Source organism: Epinephelus fuscoguttatus, linkage group LG17 (genome assembly GCF_011397635.1).
Source record: "Epinephelus fuscoguttatus linkage group LG17, E.fuscoguttatus.final_Chr_v1".
Classification (NCBI taxonomy): Eukaryota; Metazoa; Chordata; class Actinopteri; order Perciformes; family Serranidae; genus Epinephelus; species Epinephelus fuscoguttatus.
Window position 1 is genome coordinate 9,089,181 of NC_064768.1, and position 19,975 is coordinate 9,109,155.

Here is a 19,975-nt window from a genome sequence, read left to right on the forward strand (position 1 = left end):
TGACTGAAAAGTACAGAGGTGTATCAAACACTTCAAATGCTGCTCAAGAGTCAATGTCTGTTCGAAAGTGGCATCTATATTTCTGAGGGCAGTTTGAACAGATGATAAAATAGAAACATCTGAACACTTAAACAATTAAACTTTAAAAAGATGTAAAACACATAAAAATCTCAAACATCTTCTTCAAATAACACCATAGTAAAATCATCTTCTACATAGATGATATTCAATTATACATGAAAAAACCTGCAGCTTCCCTTCCTCTAGTTAATAATGTGGACAGTAACTGAAGCAGCTCTTCCATGTACTTTCCTCTGCTTTTCAAATTTACGACAAGTATTAATTGAAGACACTGGAGCTTTCCATTTTCTCAAAAGTGTTTAAATTAACGTTAATCCCTTCGCTAAGAGAATAAACATGATGCCTAGCAAAACAAAATCAGTGTCCTGGTGTGAAACCTTTTTATGTCACACTATATCAGTGACAAAATGTTGCCATTCTTTCATGCCCCACTATGTAGAGAAACATAGAAATAATTTATGCTGTCACCACTGAGAGATGAACACCATGATATGTTGAGGACAGCTACAGCTGACTGACTCTGTGTGTTTGCATATGTGTCCTGCCTCTGCTCCCTGCTGTTAAGAGACCAGTGTTGATCAGTGGCTGTCCAGGCCTTTCAGAGCCACTGACACGCTGACAGCACCATGATGATGTCACTGATTCTACTGCTGGCCACCCTGGGGCTCCATGTTCAGGGTGAGACTCTCTTCTGAAAACTTTGCTTCAGGATGCAACCAGGTTCACCTCAATGATGTTCTGCTATGATGGAGAAACACTGAAACAAGCAGCATTTACCTTCTTCCATCTGTTCTCCATGTTAAAGAAATGATACTCTTCTGTCTGGATGTTGATCGTCTTTCTCCAAACTGGATTTGTCTCAATAACCCTTCTGCTCTTTTTCATGTTTTCCAGATTCATCAGGAGAAATCATCCTGACTCTCCTGGATCTCAGTCTGTTGTTCGAGGACAGACTGTCTCTATCACATGTAAAGCCAGTTCAGGCGTGCGCAATGAATACCAATAAATTGGTATCTTAAGAAACCTGGAGCAGCTCCTGAAATTCTCATTTATTTGGCTGCAAACCATCAGTCTGGTGTACCAGATCGTTTTAGTGGGACTCAGTCTGGAACTGACTTCACTCTGACCATCAGTGGAGTTGAAACTGAAGATGCAGGAGTTTATTACTGTCAGCAAGACTACAGCTTTCCATTCACATAGTGATACAGCGTCGTACAAAAACCTCCCTCAAAAAGAGAGGAACTGATCTGACTCAACAGCTGCACAGAAGCTAGAGACACTTTTGAGGTTTGACCTGCACTGAAGTCCATATAGTAGAATAATTTCAGAAAATAGTACTTACACTGTAAAAAGATAATAGTATTTATGTTTTACTTTTCTCCAAATATAATTTAAAAATCAGTTTGTTTACATGAAACACACACCACACACACCCACACCCACAAGCTCACATCCACACACACTACCTTTCACTAGAGAGACATGGCTGAACCCTGGAGCTAAACACTGAGGGACTAAAACAGTAGGATAGGATAAAAAGTATAAAATGAACCAAATAAACAAACAGCTATTTAGCTCATAAAATTACGTTAATAGCTATGTAAGAATGATCTAAAACAGAGACATAAAATGCATCAAAACTAAAACCTAACTAAAATAACAAAAGATAAAGATTAAATGAGATAAGAACATAAAAAGAGGAAGGGTAAGAGCATTTTAAAAAACAAACAAAAAAAACCCCAAATAGATAAATCGGTTAAAAGCCTGATAAAAGAAATTTAAAATAGATAAATAAAGAGATCAGTTAAAAGCCTGATTTTAACTATACACATATGTTTTTAATGACCATGTGTTCATAGGTAAAAACATTACTTATGTTATATTTTTGAGATTACACTGCTGAAACTGATACTATGATGATATAATATGCTGATGATATCCTACTTCATATTCCGAATGCAATTCATTCTTCTCAGAATTTGTAGTTTACTCAGATTCATTAAACTTTAAAGACATCTCTAAAACCACTTCTACAGTTAGTATAATAATACAGTTTCTGCAGTAACAAAAGCTTTAAGGAATCTGGAATAAAGACTGAATTTACTTCTACCATGTGTGGGTCATAATTTGATAATGATTACCAGATGAATATTTTGTTACTATTGTGTTAATATTGTGGCATTACATTCACTCATAGTTTAAAGACACTTCCAAGCAATATTTACATCTTAAACTGAGATAAATCCTTTTGTATTTTAGGGTACCATTTAGACAGCAAGTCTGTTCTTGTACAAGAACACACGAAAACCATTGATTTGATGAAAAGGTCTTTATCATTTTGATATAATAAGTTACAACATACAGCAAAACTTTATCAATGAAACATATTATGATAAGCCCCTTTTCCACCAATATTTCCAGGAACTTTTATTACCATGAATTTGTTTACCTGGGTAAAATAATTCCTGGTAATCTGTGTGGTTTGTGTTTCCACAGCACCTCAAAGTTGCGGAAAATGTATTCAAATTCGCGTGATGACGTAGATGATTCAGCGTGTGCCCTGTACTTGACTCCTCCAGCTTGGCTGGTTAGGTGCTGGGAGAGAGTTGGGGCTGTTTGTTTAAAAGTATTTTACGATAAGGGTCAAACTAGGTTAGTCTACGTACAAGCAGCTGTCATTTGAGCTTATAACTAACAATTCACTATCAGCCAAACTAGTGTGCTGTCCTTGCGTAAGGGGGGAAACAAGGTCTACTGTCAGCACAGGCGGAGCGCAACCGGTGTAAGCCGAAGTTTGGCTGAACGGCGGACAGTGCGCACACGTCACCAAAACCTCACAGGCAGGTTTCCAGAATATCAGGCACATTAACATTGCAATAAATACCCAAAAAAACACTATTCAATGCAACTATCTGCAATCAGCACATAAATGTATCTCTATATCGACTGTCCCGTCACATCTGATGTCAGATCAAAGGGGATTGGCACCGTTTGGCACGTTTGGCACGCGTAATGGAAACCCAACCTGATTTGATTAACACAGCTGCAAAATAATGAGTTCACGTCCCTCTCAGCCAACCACAAACAGCCACAGCATCAGATAGGGAGTATATATTCAGCATCTGTCATCTTAGAAAAGTCAAAAGAAAAGAAACAGAGTGAGACTGCGAGAGAGAAAGAGAGAGCGCACGCACGAGAGAAACGCAACATTGATTTACAATTGTGGTGACCTCCTCCCAGGCTACCTTTGCATCATCAGCCCGTGGAGGTCTGCTAGCAGTTCCGTATGTTCGGACACTGCCAGCTTGGACCTCCCAGACCAAAACATCAGTTTCCTCCTGGGAGACGTTTGGCCATCTGACACTGCTGCTCTCTTCTGCCATGGCGAATTGAGTAAACTCTCATTACGCCTTCGCGCGGCGCATTTAAGGGCGAGGAGAGGGGCTCATTTGATTGGTGTGATGTGTGTAAAACCCACTCCACGCCTTCTCTCCTCCCTCTTTCTGACTTGTGCAGGTAGGAGGAACGGAGGTGGGAAAGAGGAGTAGCTGCGCCAGGCGCACGGTGTGCCAAACTTGCAAAAAATGCCTGGCTACACTCAGTTGGCGAAGCGCAGGTGCGCTGCGCCCCCGCCTCGCCCGGTCTGCAAAACTAGAGCCCATAGTGTTGGTGGATGAGAGACTGTGGACGGAGCATATTGAATATCGCTGTCTACATGTTTACATGTTTATGCTTGCTGAACACGTGTTGATAAATCATTGGCTTCTTACTCACTAAGGGTTAATGTCACTTACAGTAACGAGTGTAGCTGCCGTCAACTCGAGTCATTTTCAAGTTATCTTCACTTTGTTTCCACCGCGGCCACTCAGCTGTTCACTGGTTACCGAATCGCGTCAGTGTGTGTGCGAGTGTGTTTGTGTGTGTGAGTGTGTGTGTGTGTATGTGTGTATGTGAGTGTCTGGAGGAGATCAGCGCCGGCCCAAAAGAATCGATACTGTTCGCGCTGATCAATACTACGGTCTTTAATAATTTAGCTCCGGGGCTAATTTAGGACCGGGTTTCGGTACTCATCCTTAATTTAAACGTAATGTAGGACCAGTAGGGATGTTCAAGTTTGGAACAACTACCATCTTTCAGCCTGGTACCAACAGAGAGATGGAGAAACTCCTAAACTGCTCATATACTATGCCAGCACTCGAGCATCAGGGATTCCAGATCGTTTTACAGGCAGTGGATCAAACTCTGACTTCACTCTGACCATCAGTGGAGTCCAGACTGAAGATGCAGCAGTTTACTACTTTAAGAGTCAACACTACATTAACAGTCAGTGCGTGTTCACACAGTGAAAAAGTGTTGTACAAAAACCTCCCTCAGTCAGACTGAACAGAAACTGAACTGACTGCTGCAGCTGGAAGCTACTGCAGAGACTGATACACTTCACTGAGGACACACACACACACACACATACACAGAGGCTGGAAATACAGACATATGCACAAACAGGACCCATACACATGCATTAATAGAGAGATGTGACAGTGAGGGGGCTGCTGTTGGACAGGCGCCCTGAGAAAGTTATGGACTGGGGCCTTGCTTAATGACACCTCTTCAGATTCCAGTCCCCACTCTAATCCAATCCTCCACTTCCCAAGCCAAGTCCCCACAGACTGAGCTACTGCTACCCATGTAAATGTACACGTATATTATGAAAAAATAGCTTTATATCATCTGCAATTATGAAAATACAAGAGATATAAGTGACAGACTTGATGTAACTATATCTACACAAATATGTGTGTCATATAAGTATTGAATCTGCTGTCAGACAGCAAGAGACAGAGACTGTCCTCTCATCTCTTTCACATCATGTCCTCTATTGAAGTTACTGTGTCTCATTTCAATATGATATAATGGAAAATCTCAAAAAAAAAATTCATGTTATGTGACTTTATGCAGATGATACACTGCTTTTTATTTGTAATCCCAAAAACCCTCTGACTGTTAAGACTTTTGAATTAAAATCTGCACAATAATGTCTAGGCAGAATTTAACAACACACAAACAGGTGAAATGTATTCAAGGACAGACATCAGTAATAACAGAGAGCTCTGGGTTTTACTGTTTACATGGTCTAACCATGTGTATTGTTACGAAAAGAAACTGATTGATCTATTATTGGAACTGCAGTAGAAGAATATCCACAGTCTGAAACCCATTAAAATTAGTCTGGAAAAGAAAGACTCATTACTGTTGTGGCTTTTGTGCATTAGTTTGAGTAATGCTCCTAATATATAACATATGTCCAAGAAATGAAGTCACATGACGGCACTCATATGATACATTTGATCAAATCTTTATTGCTTTGAGATATTGAAACCATCAACACAAGCAAGAACATGTTCACACTGAAACGTCATGAGAGAGACAGAGAGCAGACTAAGAGCAGTAGCAGAGTAAAACCAGCAGCAGAGTCCCAGTGAGTCAGGTCAGGACTGGCAACACTGGTCTCTCCTCAGTGTCTCTGAGAGTGGAGTCTGGGAGCCCTGGGTGGCCTCACAGGTCACAGAGCCCACCTTCCTCCACCGGTCTGCAGGGAGCCTCAGGGTGCTGCTCCAGCTGTAGAGGCCGTCCTTCTCCAGCACCCCAGGGCTCCTGCTCTCCTCCCAACTGCTGCTGCTGCTGCTGTCCACCTTCCAGGCCAGACTCCAGTCTGAGGGGAAGCCCGTGTTGGCCAAACACATGAGCGTGGCCTTCCCCTGCTGCAGCTCCTCACTGGAGGGGGTCAGCACCGTCAGGGTGGGACGCACATCAACTAGGAGACACCAATCAGCTTAGAGGACAGGGACCACACAGCTGTCAATCAAACATCAGACACTTGAACACCTTTACACTGTGAGAGTTGATTTTCTCCTTTCATAGGAGTTTCTGTCAGATGGTTTTTCTGCTCCATCAGTCACTCACTCACACATTGTTTCACTTCCCTTTAAGAAGCCTCTCATGTAAATCAGCACAGAGAGAATCATCATACAGAATGACCTCAAATATATCAAACTACACTGGACATAAAATATCAGAATTTAGACAAATTGTTAAATGTTTTCCTCCCAAACAATGACGATACATTACTTTAGTAAAATGTATTTTGCATTTTTGTGCAAACATAAAAACTGCATGTATTACTGCATTACCTACAATCAAATGTTCTTTATGTTGATGTCAATTCTCATTAAAACTGTTCAAAAGATTTTCAAAATTTGAAACCACATGAATCAGTCACCGTTTGTTTATTTATAAAAGTTGATTCTGAAATTATTAGAAAAAAATAGTTATCACTGAGGAGAAACATTAAGAATATAATCTTGATAAACATTTGTAAAACTGGTTTGCAGTTTCATCTCTTTAACATTTCAACCTGTTTGACTTCAAGTATGATGAAAATGTACAAAGAAATGTTGATTAAAGCTGCTCTGACTTCAGACATAAGAAATAACATAAATACTGCAAACATTACAAAACAGACTTCTAAACATAACTTTAAAACAGTTTATCTAGTATTTGTGAAGAAACTTAGGTCCAACATCCAGTCTGGTTCCTCCACCAAAAGTCCATCACAGTGATACAAACTCATTGAGCCGCCGTACAAAAACCTCTCACTGTAGAGAGACACGGCTCTCTGACTTTGACACACTGAACTAAACCTACAAGCACGCAAGATGAAACTTAACCATTAAAGTAAGAAATAAAGATTTATCTTCTAGCTTCATGTTTTATTTTCATTACAATGGACTTTCGATTTTCTCATTCAAACACTAACTTTGTCTTTTAATGCAAAATATGTCTACAAACAAAATGGAAAGGCAACTACTGCTTCTTGCCTTTTAAATACATAATATAAAGAAAACATGGCTGCTGAAAAGCCATCTTTGAAGATATTCTTTCAAGACATGCATTGTGTGAAGATTGTTAATTTTTGAGAAAGATCAATAAAACCTATGAGATTCTTTGACCCAGTAGTTGGACTGAAAGTTTAAGAATATTTCTATCTGACAGACTGCTAAGACATATGAACATTCCTACAGAAAAACTCTCCAATACACTCTGACAAACATAAATGATTATTATGAACTTTTGTTTGTTGTCGATTATGATAACTGAAAAGTAGTAATCTTGTTGAAGAGTAAAATTGTTTCACTGTGAAGTTGATTTGTATGGTAGAGGAAATTCATGAAATATTCCGAAACAAATTTGCTCATCGAACAAACTACAGACACATACAAATGATCACTGACACATTCCTAATCAATACTTTGATAAAGTGAGTGATCCATTCATAATCAGCATCATCAGAGTAATCCAAGTCCCTGTTGGAGTCAGTCAGAGCATTTCCATAGAGAGCCACTTTGCATCAGCAGCACCATGCTCCAGTGCTCTGGGAGAGTTTATAGTCCTGAGAGTTGAACACTGGATGACTGACAGCTGTCCTTCATGACAACAGAAGCCACAGAAATCCTCCTCATCAAAAACATGACTTTGATCTCCGTCCTCATCTGGACTCTCCTCTGCTGCTGCTTCACAGGTAAAGTCCAGAGAATCAAACTCCTCTCCTCTATCAACATCTGTCCCTCTGAGATGAAGCTGACAAAACCATGATACTGCTTTATGTTTGTGTCTCTGTATCCTCAGAGTCCAGAGGTCAGGTCACAGTGACTCAGCCTGGAGCAGTGAGCTCTGCTGTGGGAGGCTCCTTCACCATCACATGTAGAACCAGTCAGGATGTTTATAGCTCTAACCATTTAGCCTGGTACCAACAGAGAGATGGAGAAACTCCTAAACCGCTCATATACTATGCCAGCACTCGAGAATCAGGGATTCCAGATCGTTTTACAGGCAGTGGATCAAACTCTGACTTCACTCTGACCATCAGTGGAGTCCAGACTGAAGATGCAGCAGTTTACTACTGTCAGAGTTTTCATGTCATCAACAGTCAGTGGTTGTTCACACAGTGAAAAAGCGTCGTACAAAAACCTCCCTCAGTCAGACTGAACAGAAACTGAGCTGACTGCTGCAGTTGGAAGCTACTGCAGAGACTGATGCACTTCACTGAGGACACACACACACACACACAGACACACACACACACACACACACACACACACACACACAGGCCCAAAATACAGACACATGCACAAACAGGACCCATACACATGCATTAATGGAGCGATGAGGAGACTGTCCATTGATAGGTGCCCGAAGCAGTTGAGGCTTTGGTGCCTTGCTCAATGACAGCTCTTCAGCTCCCAGTCTCCACTCTGTGTTCAGTTGGTACAGGCACTTGAACTGGGGACCCAGTGGTTCCCAAGCCAAATCCCAACAAACTGAGCTCCTGCCACTCATGCAAATGTAAACAGGCTTTATATCACCTGGAATTATAAAAATACAAAAGACATAATTGACACTTTATCTACACATATATGTGTGTTACATAAGTGTCAAATCTGCTGGCAGGCACTAAGAGACAGAGACTGTCCTTTGATCTCTTTCATGTCATGTCCTTTGTTGAAGTTAGGCCCAATCCCAATTCCTATCTTAACCCTCAATCTTAACCCTCAGTCTCAAAAATCTGCACTCTTGCGAAGTGCTTGTGCTGTCCCGATTCTCAGAGTGTTGAGTTGAGGGTCAAGAATAAGGGCTGTATGGCCCTCACTTTTGCCACAATATTTTTATTCATTTTCCAGCATTATAAGATACAGCCTCTTTTTATTCATACAGTGTTTGCAAACATAGAGGTCTGCTGCATTATCACAAAACAACAACAACAACAACAACAACAACAAAAAAACATACTCAAACACACACACACAAAACAAACAAACAAAAAAAACAAAACAAAAAAAAAAACAGTCATGCTCCTGTTCAAGCCAGTAGAACTCTCCAGACGGCATGTCTCAAAATAGTACTCATAAAATGGAGTATATTCACTGAGACATATGTGAAATCCAGATGTCTAGAAAAAAAAAATGCAAAACAGTGATTTGAAAAGAAATTATATACTTGACAACTGCATCGTCCATGGAACCTACTCACTCACGTCATCTGTTAAATCTAAATCCTTTACATAATCTATGAAGGGTCCCCATATAAATTCAAACACATGCTGTTTGGCCTTTAATATGTAAGTTATTCTCTCTAATGGGAGACTTGATAACATCTGCCTTGTCCACTGAGAAATACTTGGTCTATAAATCCCTTTCCATAATAATGCAATACATTTTTTTGCATTGAGCAAGCTGAGATCTATAAATGCTTGTTCATATTTACTGTAATTATGTTTCTTTGGATATAAGCCCATGAGAAAAAGTTTAGGATCCAGTAAAATCTGTTTTGAAATTACCTTCTCTATCACAACTCTTACCTCTTCCCAAAACATGTTAACCTTTTTACATTGCCAAATACAATGGAACAAAGTCCCTCTGTTTTCTGTACATTTTGTACATATATCCGGTATATTTGGGTCAAATCGGTTTAAGTCTACTGGTGCTGAATAAATCCTCATTAACCATTTATATTGTATTAATTTCAGACGTGTATTTATAGATTTGATATGAGCGCCAGTGCAAGCTGCTTCCCAATCTTCCTCTGAAATTTCAAGCTGCAAGTTTTCCTTCCAGGCTTTTAATTTAGACTGTGGGTTTTCAGGTGAGTAAGATGACAACAGATTGTAAAGTTCTGATATGATACCTTTTCTCAACTTGTCCTTTATCATGCTTTTTTCCAGAAGTGAATATAAAGGACTGGTAAGCAGATTATTTTGATTTACTTTTACAAAATTTCTAAGCTGAAGATACTTAAAGAAATGCTTGTTATTAAGGTTAAAATTAGATCTCAGCTCTTCAACAGACATCATAGTGTCTGAGTCCTGTATATAAAAATCTTGAATCATTTTAAGTCCCTTAGATTCCCATACTTTAAATGTTGCATCTGCTCTCCCTGGTACAAAAAACTGATTGCCCCATATTGGACTATACTATGATAATGTTCCCTGTCACAGTCCCTGTCTCTCATTCCCCTCCTGTCACTCTGCTGCAGTGATTTTCCACTCTCCCTCCCTCTGCTCCACTCTACCTGCCAGCCACGCCCACCTTATCAGCCCAACTGTGCTCACCTGCCTACACAGCTGCAGCTCATCATAATCAGCCCTACATATAAGCCTCTCCAGCACGCTCACTCATTGCCAGATTGTTCTTCAGCGTCGTGCGAGACTTTCCAGCGTTCATCTCCTGTCTGATCTCCTGGTGCCGACTCTGCCTGTTCCCAACCTGCTCTCCTCGTCTGCCTCCCGGTAAACTCACCTGCCTTCTGTCCCTGACCTCGTGCTCTGCCTCAGCGTTTCTGGTATCTGACTGCTCGGCTGGTAACGACTCCTCTGCCTGGCCTCGTCTATCCTCCTGCCTGCTCCCCATCGGTGCCTCTGCCTTCGCGGACTGCTCATCTGGCTACGACCACTCCTCTGCTCTCTCCCTGTCGGCACCTCCGCACGTGCAGCCGGCTCTTCGGGCCACGGAGCTTCCTCCTCGTCATCGGCTGAAGTAAGCTACTTCTCTTCCCCTCACACCAAAAGAGAACTGAACTGTTTGGAGCTGGGGGGCTAAGGAGCTTCCCCGCGGTTCCACGGCCGACTCCGGCCGCGTCTCTTCCCCTCATCTGAGCCCCAGAGACTATGTGAGGGCTTTCAGCCCGAAGAACGAACTTTATTCTGTTTATTCTATCTGCAATGTACCTTGTTTGCTATGGTGAAAATAAGGTCATTACCAACTGTTCTGAGCGCCTGTGTACTGCATTTGGGTCCATCCCACACCCGTTTCAGTTCCCAGTTATTGAATATTTTTTTTAACCTCGTACAATATCTTGATCATGTGTCTTACAATTGGATTTTAGTTTATGTAGTTTCTTTACTGTGTCTGAATACATGTAAGGTAATTTCAAACCATGAGCCTCCATTTCAGTCTGAGGAGAACTATTTGAAAAATAACATTACAGATCTCAGCTGTGCAGCCTAATAATACCACAATATATTAGGACATTTCAAACCTCCTCGATCAAATGGTAAATATAAAGACAGACGGAGTCATGCCCTCCTGTTCCATATGAATCCTGCAAATCTTTTTTTTTCTTTCTTGGAAAGAGATACAGTACAGGCCAAAAGTTTGGACACACTTTCTCATTCAATGCGTTTTCTTTATTTTCATGACTATTTACATTGTAGATTCTCACTGAAGGCATCAAAACTATGAATGAACACATGTGGAGTTATGTACTTAACAAAAAAAGGTGAAATAACTGAAAACATGTTTTATATTCTAGTTTCTTCAAAATAGCCACCCTTTGCTCTGATTACTGCTTTGCACACTCTTGGCATTCTCTCCATGAGCTTCAAGAGGTAGTCACCTGAAATGGTTTCCACTTCACAGGTGTGCCTTATCAGGGTTAATTAGTGGAATTTTTTTTTATAGAGATCAATTGGAAGACCGTCCGGTCCTGCCCTTTTCCCTGATTTCAAATTATCAATAGCATGCCCTTTTTCTTCTTTGTTGATATCTAGCTCCAATTCATCTTTATTTACATTTAGGATACATGGTATAGATTGTTCATATAAAAATTTATTTAGGTTTTGTAAATTAATTTCAGAATTTGTATCATATAATTTCTCATAGTAACTTCTAAAGGCATCATTAATTTCTACAGGATCTACAATAGAATTTCCTTCAGATATTATGGTTGTAATTGATGTTTTTGTTTCTAATTGTTTAATCTGCCTTGCCAATAATTTTCCAGTTTTATCACCCTGTTCATAAAATGATTGTTTTAATCTTAAAAGACTAGAGGCAGCTCTGAATGCAGACATCTTTTCATATTCAGCTCTCAAAATCAATAATTCGTTTTCCAATTGTGGATTACTTTTCTCATAAACCTTTTCTTGGAGAATTTTTATTTTCTGCGCCTTTTTTGATTTTGAGCCTGTGTAACTGATAATATGACCTCCTAAGAAAAGCTTTAAATGCTTCCCACTTTGTACATGCTGATGTTTGTGTAGTATTAATTTCAAAGAACTCATCTATCTGCTTTCCTATATATTTTACAAAGTCTTCATCTTGCAGCCATTTATGCTGAAAATGCAATCTAGTTGGGTCTTTTGTCAATTTTTTATCTATATATTCTAAACAACATGGTGCATGATCTGAGACTACAATATTATCTTAAAAGCAGTTATGAATTCTGGACCGCAATTCTGAAGAAACCAAAAAATAATCAATTCGAGAACATAGCGAAATACGCTAGAGTAACAAGAGTAAGCCTTCGCATGTGGATTTAATTCTCTCCATATATCCAACAACCTTAATTCCTTAATGAATTGATGAATTGTTGTTCTACAGCCATTATGTGACTGGTCTATTCTTGTGGATCTATCCATGCCAGGGTTTAGAGTGCAATTAAAATCTCCTGCTATTATAAACTGTCCTGCACATGTTGAGAGGGTAAGAAACAAACCTATGTAAAAACTGGGATCATCGATATTTGGGCCATACACATTTACTAAATTTAGATTTTCTGATAATAAACAACCTTGGATTATTAAGTATCTCCCCAGTTTATCTTTTATTATATTTTTCACTTGAAATGGAACTGTTTTATGAATAAGAATCATAACACCTCTGGCCCTGGATGAGAATGACGCTGTGAACACACCACCTGGCCACCTCCTCCTAATTTTTTTATCATCCTCATCTAAAAGATGAGTTTCTTGTAAAAATACAATTTTGGAATCTATATCCTTTATTCTGTTCATGACTTGTTTAATTTTTTTAGGCTGTTGCAGACCTCTGCAGTTCCAAGAAACTAAATTAAGCTTTACTCCTTGAGACATCTTGAACAAAAAGTATCAACTCACTTGACAATGCAAAAATAAATTCGCTGAGAAGCATGACAAACCTGGATGTTAAAACCTTCATCCAACCTACTGAACCTGAACTCCCTTTACCCACTTTAGTGAGATCTCCCCCAACCCCAAACTGACACCTGTTATCGCCATAACTGTTCCACCCTTAGTGAGGATCAGTCTATCCACCCTTTTCTTACTCTAAATGAATAATCACTACTGCTTTCTTATTGTGGCCTCAATCAACACTCCTCTGTAGCATGTCTAATAGTCTTGCTCTGAGACCTGCATCATAGCATTTTTAGATCATTTGTATCAGTTACTGTATACAACATGGACATTCAGTGTATATTTAATATCTCAGTGAGTAGAATTCGTGTGAATGTGTGTATGAGTGTATTTGTATATATCTGCCTGTGAATTGGGTAATAATGTAATGTTATGTATTATACAACAGTTAGTTCCGGCCCTGCAATGTGATTGGTCGAGAGACAGTAAAACCGTGACACAACATCACGGTTATTTCACTGTGTATGTATCACTCCACCTCACAGCTGATTGCAATCAACAATCAAATCAAAACTGACGGTTAGTGTCAGTTAGGTCAGCAGTTGCGTTGTAGGCTAATTAATTCATCCACTGTCAAACAGCCAAAAATATGGATTTATTTCCTAAAATAAGTTTTGAATTGAACTATGAATGGTCTTCAGAGGAAGATGAGGGAGAGGAGAAGCTGAATCCATCTGAGCACACATCCAGGTTTGTCAGTGTTTCATCAGCGGAGCTCAATGACTTGGAGAAAAGCAACATACTGTCAGATCAGAAGGCAGAGTCGGCTGTGCCTGTGAAGCCACAGTCCACCATGCAGTCACCAGAGTCATAATCACCGGCTGCACAATTAATGGAAACGTGCAGATAAATGTGTATAAAGAGTAAGTGCCTGGCGCACCATGTCTGCGTTACATAACAATGGTGACAGCAGAGTCCTGAGGGAACTATTTTTGTGGGCAGAAGACAAATAAAATGCCTAAATTATCTATTTTGTCCTCATTTTTCAACATTTCTTAATCAGCCTTGCTTATTTAACCGTTGAACTGTTGTATAAAAGCAATATCACACTCGAGCTCGTTATGTTATACTCGTATATCGTCACGGCTGTGATTTGGTCATAGGCAGGAGGCTGCAAAATTCGGGTATTTAAACATATTTAACCTATAATATGTTGTATAAGGTTAACAGTGTTAGGCAGTAGCGTCACTACAGTAGTGGACGTTTGTAGTTTAACTACATTTCTCTGTAGCTTGGTGGTAGCGTCGCTGTTTTCTGAATCAAGTAACTTCTCAGTAGTTAAGCTTTTTTATTGATCACTTAGCGCAGTAGCGTCCACACAAGCTACATTTCCAAAATCATTTCTGAAGCTCAAACGAGGTCGGGATTTCTGTTATGGACTGAAATAAAACTGTCACCGCCACCACACAGAGTCACTTCCGCATGAACCTGACGGGGGACAGCCCCCCATTCCGAAACCCCGCTGTTCCAAACCATCCCCACTCCGAAACTGATTTTCAAGTCCATATCGAGTTTCCTGCATCAAACACTGCCGCCCGCTCTCCGGCCGCACTCGCACAATTCTGAAACTCCTTGTACTACAAAAGCTTGAAATGAATGTTCAACTCATTGTTTTTTATTGAAAATATGTCACTGTCTTCATTTATTATGTAGAATTTCTCTAGCAGCAAACACATTTATAGGAGACACTTGTCAAGTCTTTGTACGCGCCATCCGTGGTGTTGAAATCCCGCTCCTGCTGACAGAAAAAAAAGACATTTCTTTGCTCTGTGCTTTCAGAAAATAACCAGGGTTAGGGTAAGAAAGACCAACGGTCTGTACAGCAGTCCCACCGTGTTTGCCAGGGCATATCAGGCTGTGTGATTATGCACAAAGTTTAGTTTAACGCATTGGAGCAATTTCATACAATTTCGGACATTTAACGTGATAAACTAATTTCAATTCAACATGGTCATTTGCTTAGAGCATTCAGCTGAAGCATAATAAGTGTTATATGTCATTAAGATGAAGTATTTGCTTGTTTTGTGGTTAATTATGCACATAATCCATTTGACCCCATCATGAATGGGATTTTTATTCGTTCCTGCAGACAGAGGCAAAAGGATCAATGCACAGCCTCCATTTCCTTTGCGTCCCTCTCCTTCATTCAAACTTTGTAAACATGGTTGGGATTTGTAGGGGACATGTGTATGCTGCTCACTATAAAATGTGTTTACTAAAATGTGTTTACTAGCCTCATTTCAAGTCAAAACAAATCTCTTTACACTTAAAAATACTTGTTTCAAGCAAATTTTCACTTGAAATAAGTATGAAAATCTGCCCATGGAGCAAGTTGGTTTTTTTTGCTTGCAATAAGAAAAAAAAACTAAAAATTGTCTAAAAACAAGTTACTTTTTAGGTGATGAGTCTTATTTCAATTGTAATGAGATTTGTTTTGACTAGAAATAAATATTCTTGGTAAGATTTTGAGTTTTTGCAGTGTACATACACATACATACATGCATGTATGTACGTTTTTGACCATGTTGTGACTGTTTGAAGCAGGTCTTCATTCTTGCTGTTGTGGTTTGAGTCGTGTTGGGAGTTAGTGCAGCTCACTGTTCAATAAACAATTGAACTTAACTTTTTTACCTGCTTTCTTACCTACCTCTGTTTGACTGACAGTTTCATTGATCAGTAAGATAACACTGACTTGGCACGAAGTTGGTTCAATTTAGTAAAAAGCTTGGATGTAGTTGCACCAGTTACTTTCATTTTGCTGTAGCTTAGCTTGCTACATTTCTGAGGGTAATAGCTTTGATGTAGTGAAGCTTCATTTAATATTAGAGTAACTAGTGGCTTAGCTCACTACACTTTCCAAGTAGCTTGCCCAACACTGAAGGTTACCTGTTTTGTTGAAACTGAACTTCTAGCCTAATGATGTGTGGTGCTCATTTAACCCCTACTGTGACAGCAGCGAGAGACACCAAGGTCACGAGTCAGGGAGGCTCAGACTCCAAGATTATGAGCCAGGGAGGACAACAAGTGTCCTTGTTAGTCTCAAGAGATGTTGTGTTTTAGGAATGTCAAGGCGCCACATATTTTGACTGTTGATGTGCATGTGTTATGGGAACTATAAAGATAACAGGGCGAGAGGACTTGCTAGGCATTCACTGACTGACTGTTTATGCGGTTGTATGTGTGAGTGTCTCCATTCATGAATGCTTATTAAAACTCAAGAAAGACAGCCGACGTGTGAAGACTTTCTTTAAACTGTTCATTAAATAGTAGTTTTGCCACCACACACTACTGTACAAAGATGTGCTGTTTGGATTTTATGATGTCAGCATTTCAAAACAAAAACAATTCTATATCATTAATCTATCTATTATCTTAGCGACATTCCATATTCATAAGAGTAAATTTTGTAACAGAAAACCCTTGTTCAAAATTTTTATGAGTGAAATGCAGCAATACTTAGAAACCATTCAGCACTCCACAAACTCCAAAGCTATAAAGACTCTGGAAATATGTAAACAATTTAATTGTTTGAGCTGCTGAACTTTTTTATTTATTTATTTGTTTATTTTATTTCTTTTTCTTTTCTCTTAACCCTGGCATATTTGTTCTGTTCATGTCTGTCACTGCTTGTTTTGTACAAGAAGTGAAATAAAGTGTTGGGAAAAAAAAAAACTCATCACATCTTTTTATCGACGACTACTGATGACATATATTTCTTCTTCTTTGAATTGACAGACTGGACGGAGTTTTGGCATATTGCTGCCCCCGACAGTCTTAAGACATGTTTGCCTTTGAGGGGTGTCCCATTTTAAAGTCACAAGATAGCCCTTAACACTTGGTGTTGAGGTCTAGTGAGATTGAGAGTTGAGCTTGAGAATTAAGATTGAGGGTTAAAGGGAAATTTCGGTTTATTTCAACCCGTCTCCTATAGTCCTAAATTTGTTTTAAGTCACTAGTGACAGAAATAATAGTTAACACGTTAGCCGTTAGCCTAGATACAGCTGTAGCGTCAGACCTGTTAAAATGTAAGTGAACGGGCAACCTTCAAGTGCAAAGTTAGTCCACTAAACAAGCTTTTTCTTCACAAAGACCGCCTCATATCTTTAGGATAAATGTCAGAGAACATATAGAAAACAACATCCAAACATGTTGTCTTACCTTACCGGTGTGGTGCCATGTTTGTTGTTTACCATTTAGCTCAGGCTGCAACCGGTCCCATTCCTTGCAACAGAGGTATTCCTCTTCTGTGGGCATTACACCACCAATCTCCAGAGCTAAAGCCTTCCAAACTCAGCCATTATTCTATAAATCTTTAATGAAATAAATGAATGAACCTTTCAGGCTACTGTCCGGTTCAGCCTTGCAGCTGCTGCGGCTTGTTCTCGTGAGATTTCAGGCACGGTATGAGATCGCTGCTTGTTCTTGCGTGGCCGCGCTTTGGGAAGCAGAGGTAAATGGAAAACACACTGTAAGGTAAGACAACAACTCTGAAGACCACCTAAATGTGGAATGTTAGTATATAGGCTTTCCACATCGAGAGGCGAGTTTTATGGCCGCCCTTATTTATTTTATCCAGAATACACTGACGAAGAGCTTCGTGAAATTGAAGAATGGAGGAGGAGAGAGAGAGAGGCACAACAGGTAATGTTAGAGGACGACAGAGGAGGAATGGCTGCTGGAAGGATTTAGCTCTGGAGATTGGTGGTGTAACGTTACCTGTGAATGCTGTACCCCAATGCCCACAGAAGAGGAATACCTCTGTTGCAAGGAATGGGACCGGTTGCAGCCTTAGCTAAATGGTAAACAACAAACATGGCACCACACCACTAAGGTAAGACAGGTTCTCTGACATTTATCCTAACGATATGAGGCGGTCTTTGTGGAGAAAAAGCTTGTTTAGTGGACTAACTTTGCACCTGAAAGGATGCCCGTTCAATTACGTTTTAACAGGTCTGACGCTATGGCTGTATCTAGGCTAACGGCTAACATGCTAACTATTATTTCTATGTCACTAGTCACTTGAAACAAATTTAGGACGATAGAAGACAGGTTGACATAAACCGAAATTTCCCTTTAAGATAGGAATTGGGATTGGGCCTTACTCTGTCTCATTTAAATATGATTTGGTGGAAAATCTCAAATTAGATTCATGTTATGTGACTTTATGCAGATGATACACTGTTCCTCTTATTATTAAGAGCTTTGAATTAAAATCTGCACAATAATTTCTAGGCAGAATTAACACACAAACTTAACTGGAGAAATTTCTTCCAGGACAGACATCAGTAATAACAGAGAGCTTTGTGTTGTACTATTAGAAATGTCTTACCATGTGCATTGTTACCAAAATAAATTGATTGATCTATAATGGGAACTGCAGTAGAAGAATATCCACAGTCTGAAAAATTAGTCTGAAAAAAAAGACTCACTACTGTTGTGGCTTTTGTGCATTAGTTTGAGTAATGCTCCTAATATATGACATATGTCCAAGAAATGAAGTCACATGACGGCACTCATATGATACATTTGATCAAATCTTTATTGCTTTGAGATATTGAAACCATCAACACAAGCAAGAACATGTTCACACTGAAACATCGTGAGAGAGACAGAGAGCAGACTAAGAGCAGTAGCAGAGTAAAACCAGCAGCAGAGTCCCAGTGAGTCAGGTCAGGACTGGGAACACTGGTCTCTCCTCAGTGTTTCTACGAGTGGAGTCTGGGAGCCCTGGGTGGCCTCACAGGTCACAGAGCCCACCTTCCTCCACTGGTCTGCAGGGAGCCTCAGGGTGCTGCTCCAGCTGTAGAGGCCGTCCTTCTCCAGCACCCCAGGGCTTCTGCTCTCTTCCCAGCTGCTGCTGCTGCTGCCGTCCACCTTCCAGGCCAGACTCCAGTCTGAGGGGAAGCCCTTGTTGGCCAGACACATGAGCGTGGCCTTCCCCTGCTGCAGCTCCTCACTGGAGGGGGTCAGCACAGTCAGGGTGGGACGGACATCACCTAGGAGACACCAGTCAGCTTAGAGGACAGGGACCACACAGATATTTTCTCCTTTAAGGAGTTTCTGTCAGATGGTTTTTCTGCTCCATCAGTCACTCACTCACACATTGTTTCACTTCCCTTTAAGAAGCCTCTCATGCAAATCACACAGAGAGAATCATCATACAGAATGACCTCAAATATATCAAACTACACTGGACAGAAAATATCAGAATTTGGAAAAATTCTTTCTTATCCAAAACCTTGACTAACCATTACGTATTAATGGCATATTTAGTGGAGACAGAACCAAAAATAGAAATTAAACAGATTACAATCAAATGTTCTTCATGTGGATTTCAGTCATCATTAAAAAAAAAAAGTGTTCAAAAGGTTTTCAAAATCTAAAACACTAGATGACAAAATGAAGTGATCTTGCACATTTTCTAATACCTACTTTTATCTTCACTCTGTTCAACAATATTTAACAACTGATTCTGAATTTGTTCTAAAAACAGGTATTATTTAGGAGGAAAATTTACATATAATCTCAGAAAACATTTGAAAAACAGGTTTGCAGTTTTATCATCTTTATATTTCAAGCTCTTTTAAAATCCCAGTGTGATGGAATTTTGTGAAGCCACTGTGAGTTACTCTCCATCGTTAAGGAGGAGAAATAAAAACATGAATAATAAACTAAACAAAACAAGAGTCTTTTTTAATCTACTGCAAATATTACAAAGCAGAATTTAAAACATAACAATATGGTATCTAGTATTTGTGAAGAAACTTACGCCCAACATCCAGTCTGGTTCCTCCACCAAAAGTCCACCACAGTGATACAAACTCATTGAGCCGCCGTACAAAAACCTCTCACTGTAGAGAGACACGGCTCTCTGACTTTGACACAAACAAA

General features: G+C 39.7%; 3 gene segments (V, D, J or C); 1 reads left to right on the top strand and 2 right to left on the bottom strand.

The window, feature by feature from the left end:
* Positions 1-19,975, bottom strand: part of LOC125905371 (Ig kappa-b4 chain C region-like) — an 89,047-nt gene that overhangs the window by 38,341 nt on the left and 30,731 nt on the right.
* The window catches only part of LOC125905372 (Ig kappa-b4 chain C region-like), a 74,634-nt gene that overhangs the window by 24,655 nt on the left and 30,004 nt on the right, over positions 1-19,975 (bottom strand).
* LOC125905358 (Ig kappa chain V region 2717-like) lies at positions 7,131-8,217 on the top strand. The segment is given in 2 exon segments: positions 7,131-7,657; positions 7,765-8,217. Coding segments are annotated over 2 exon segments (414 nt in total).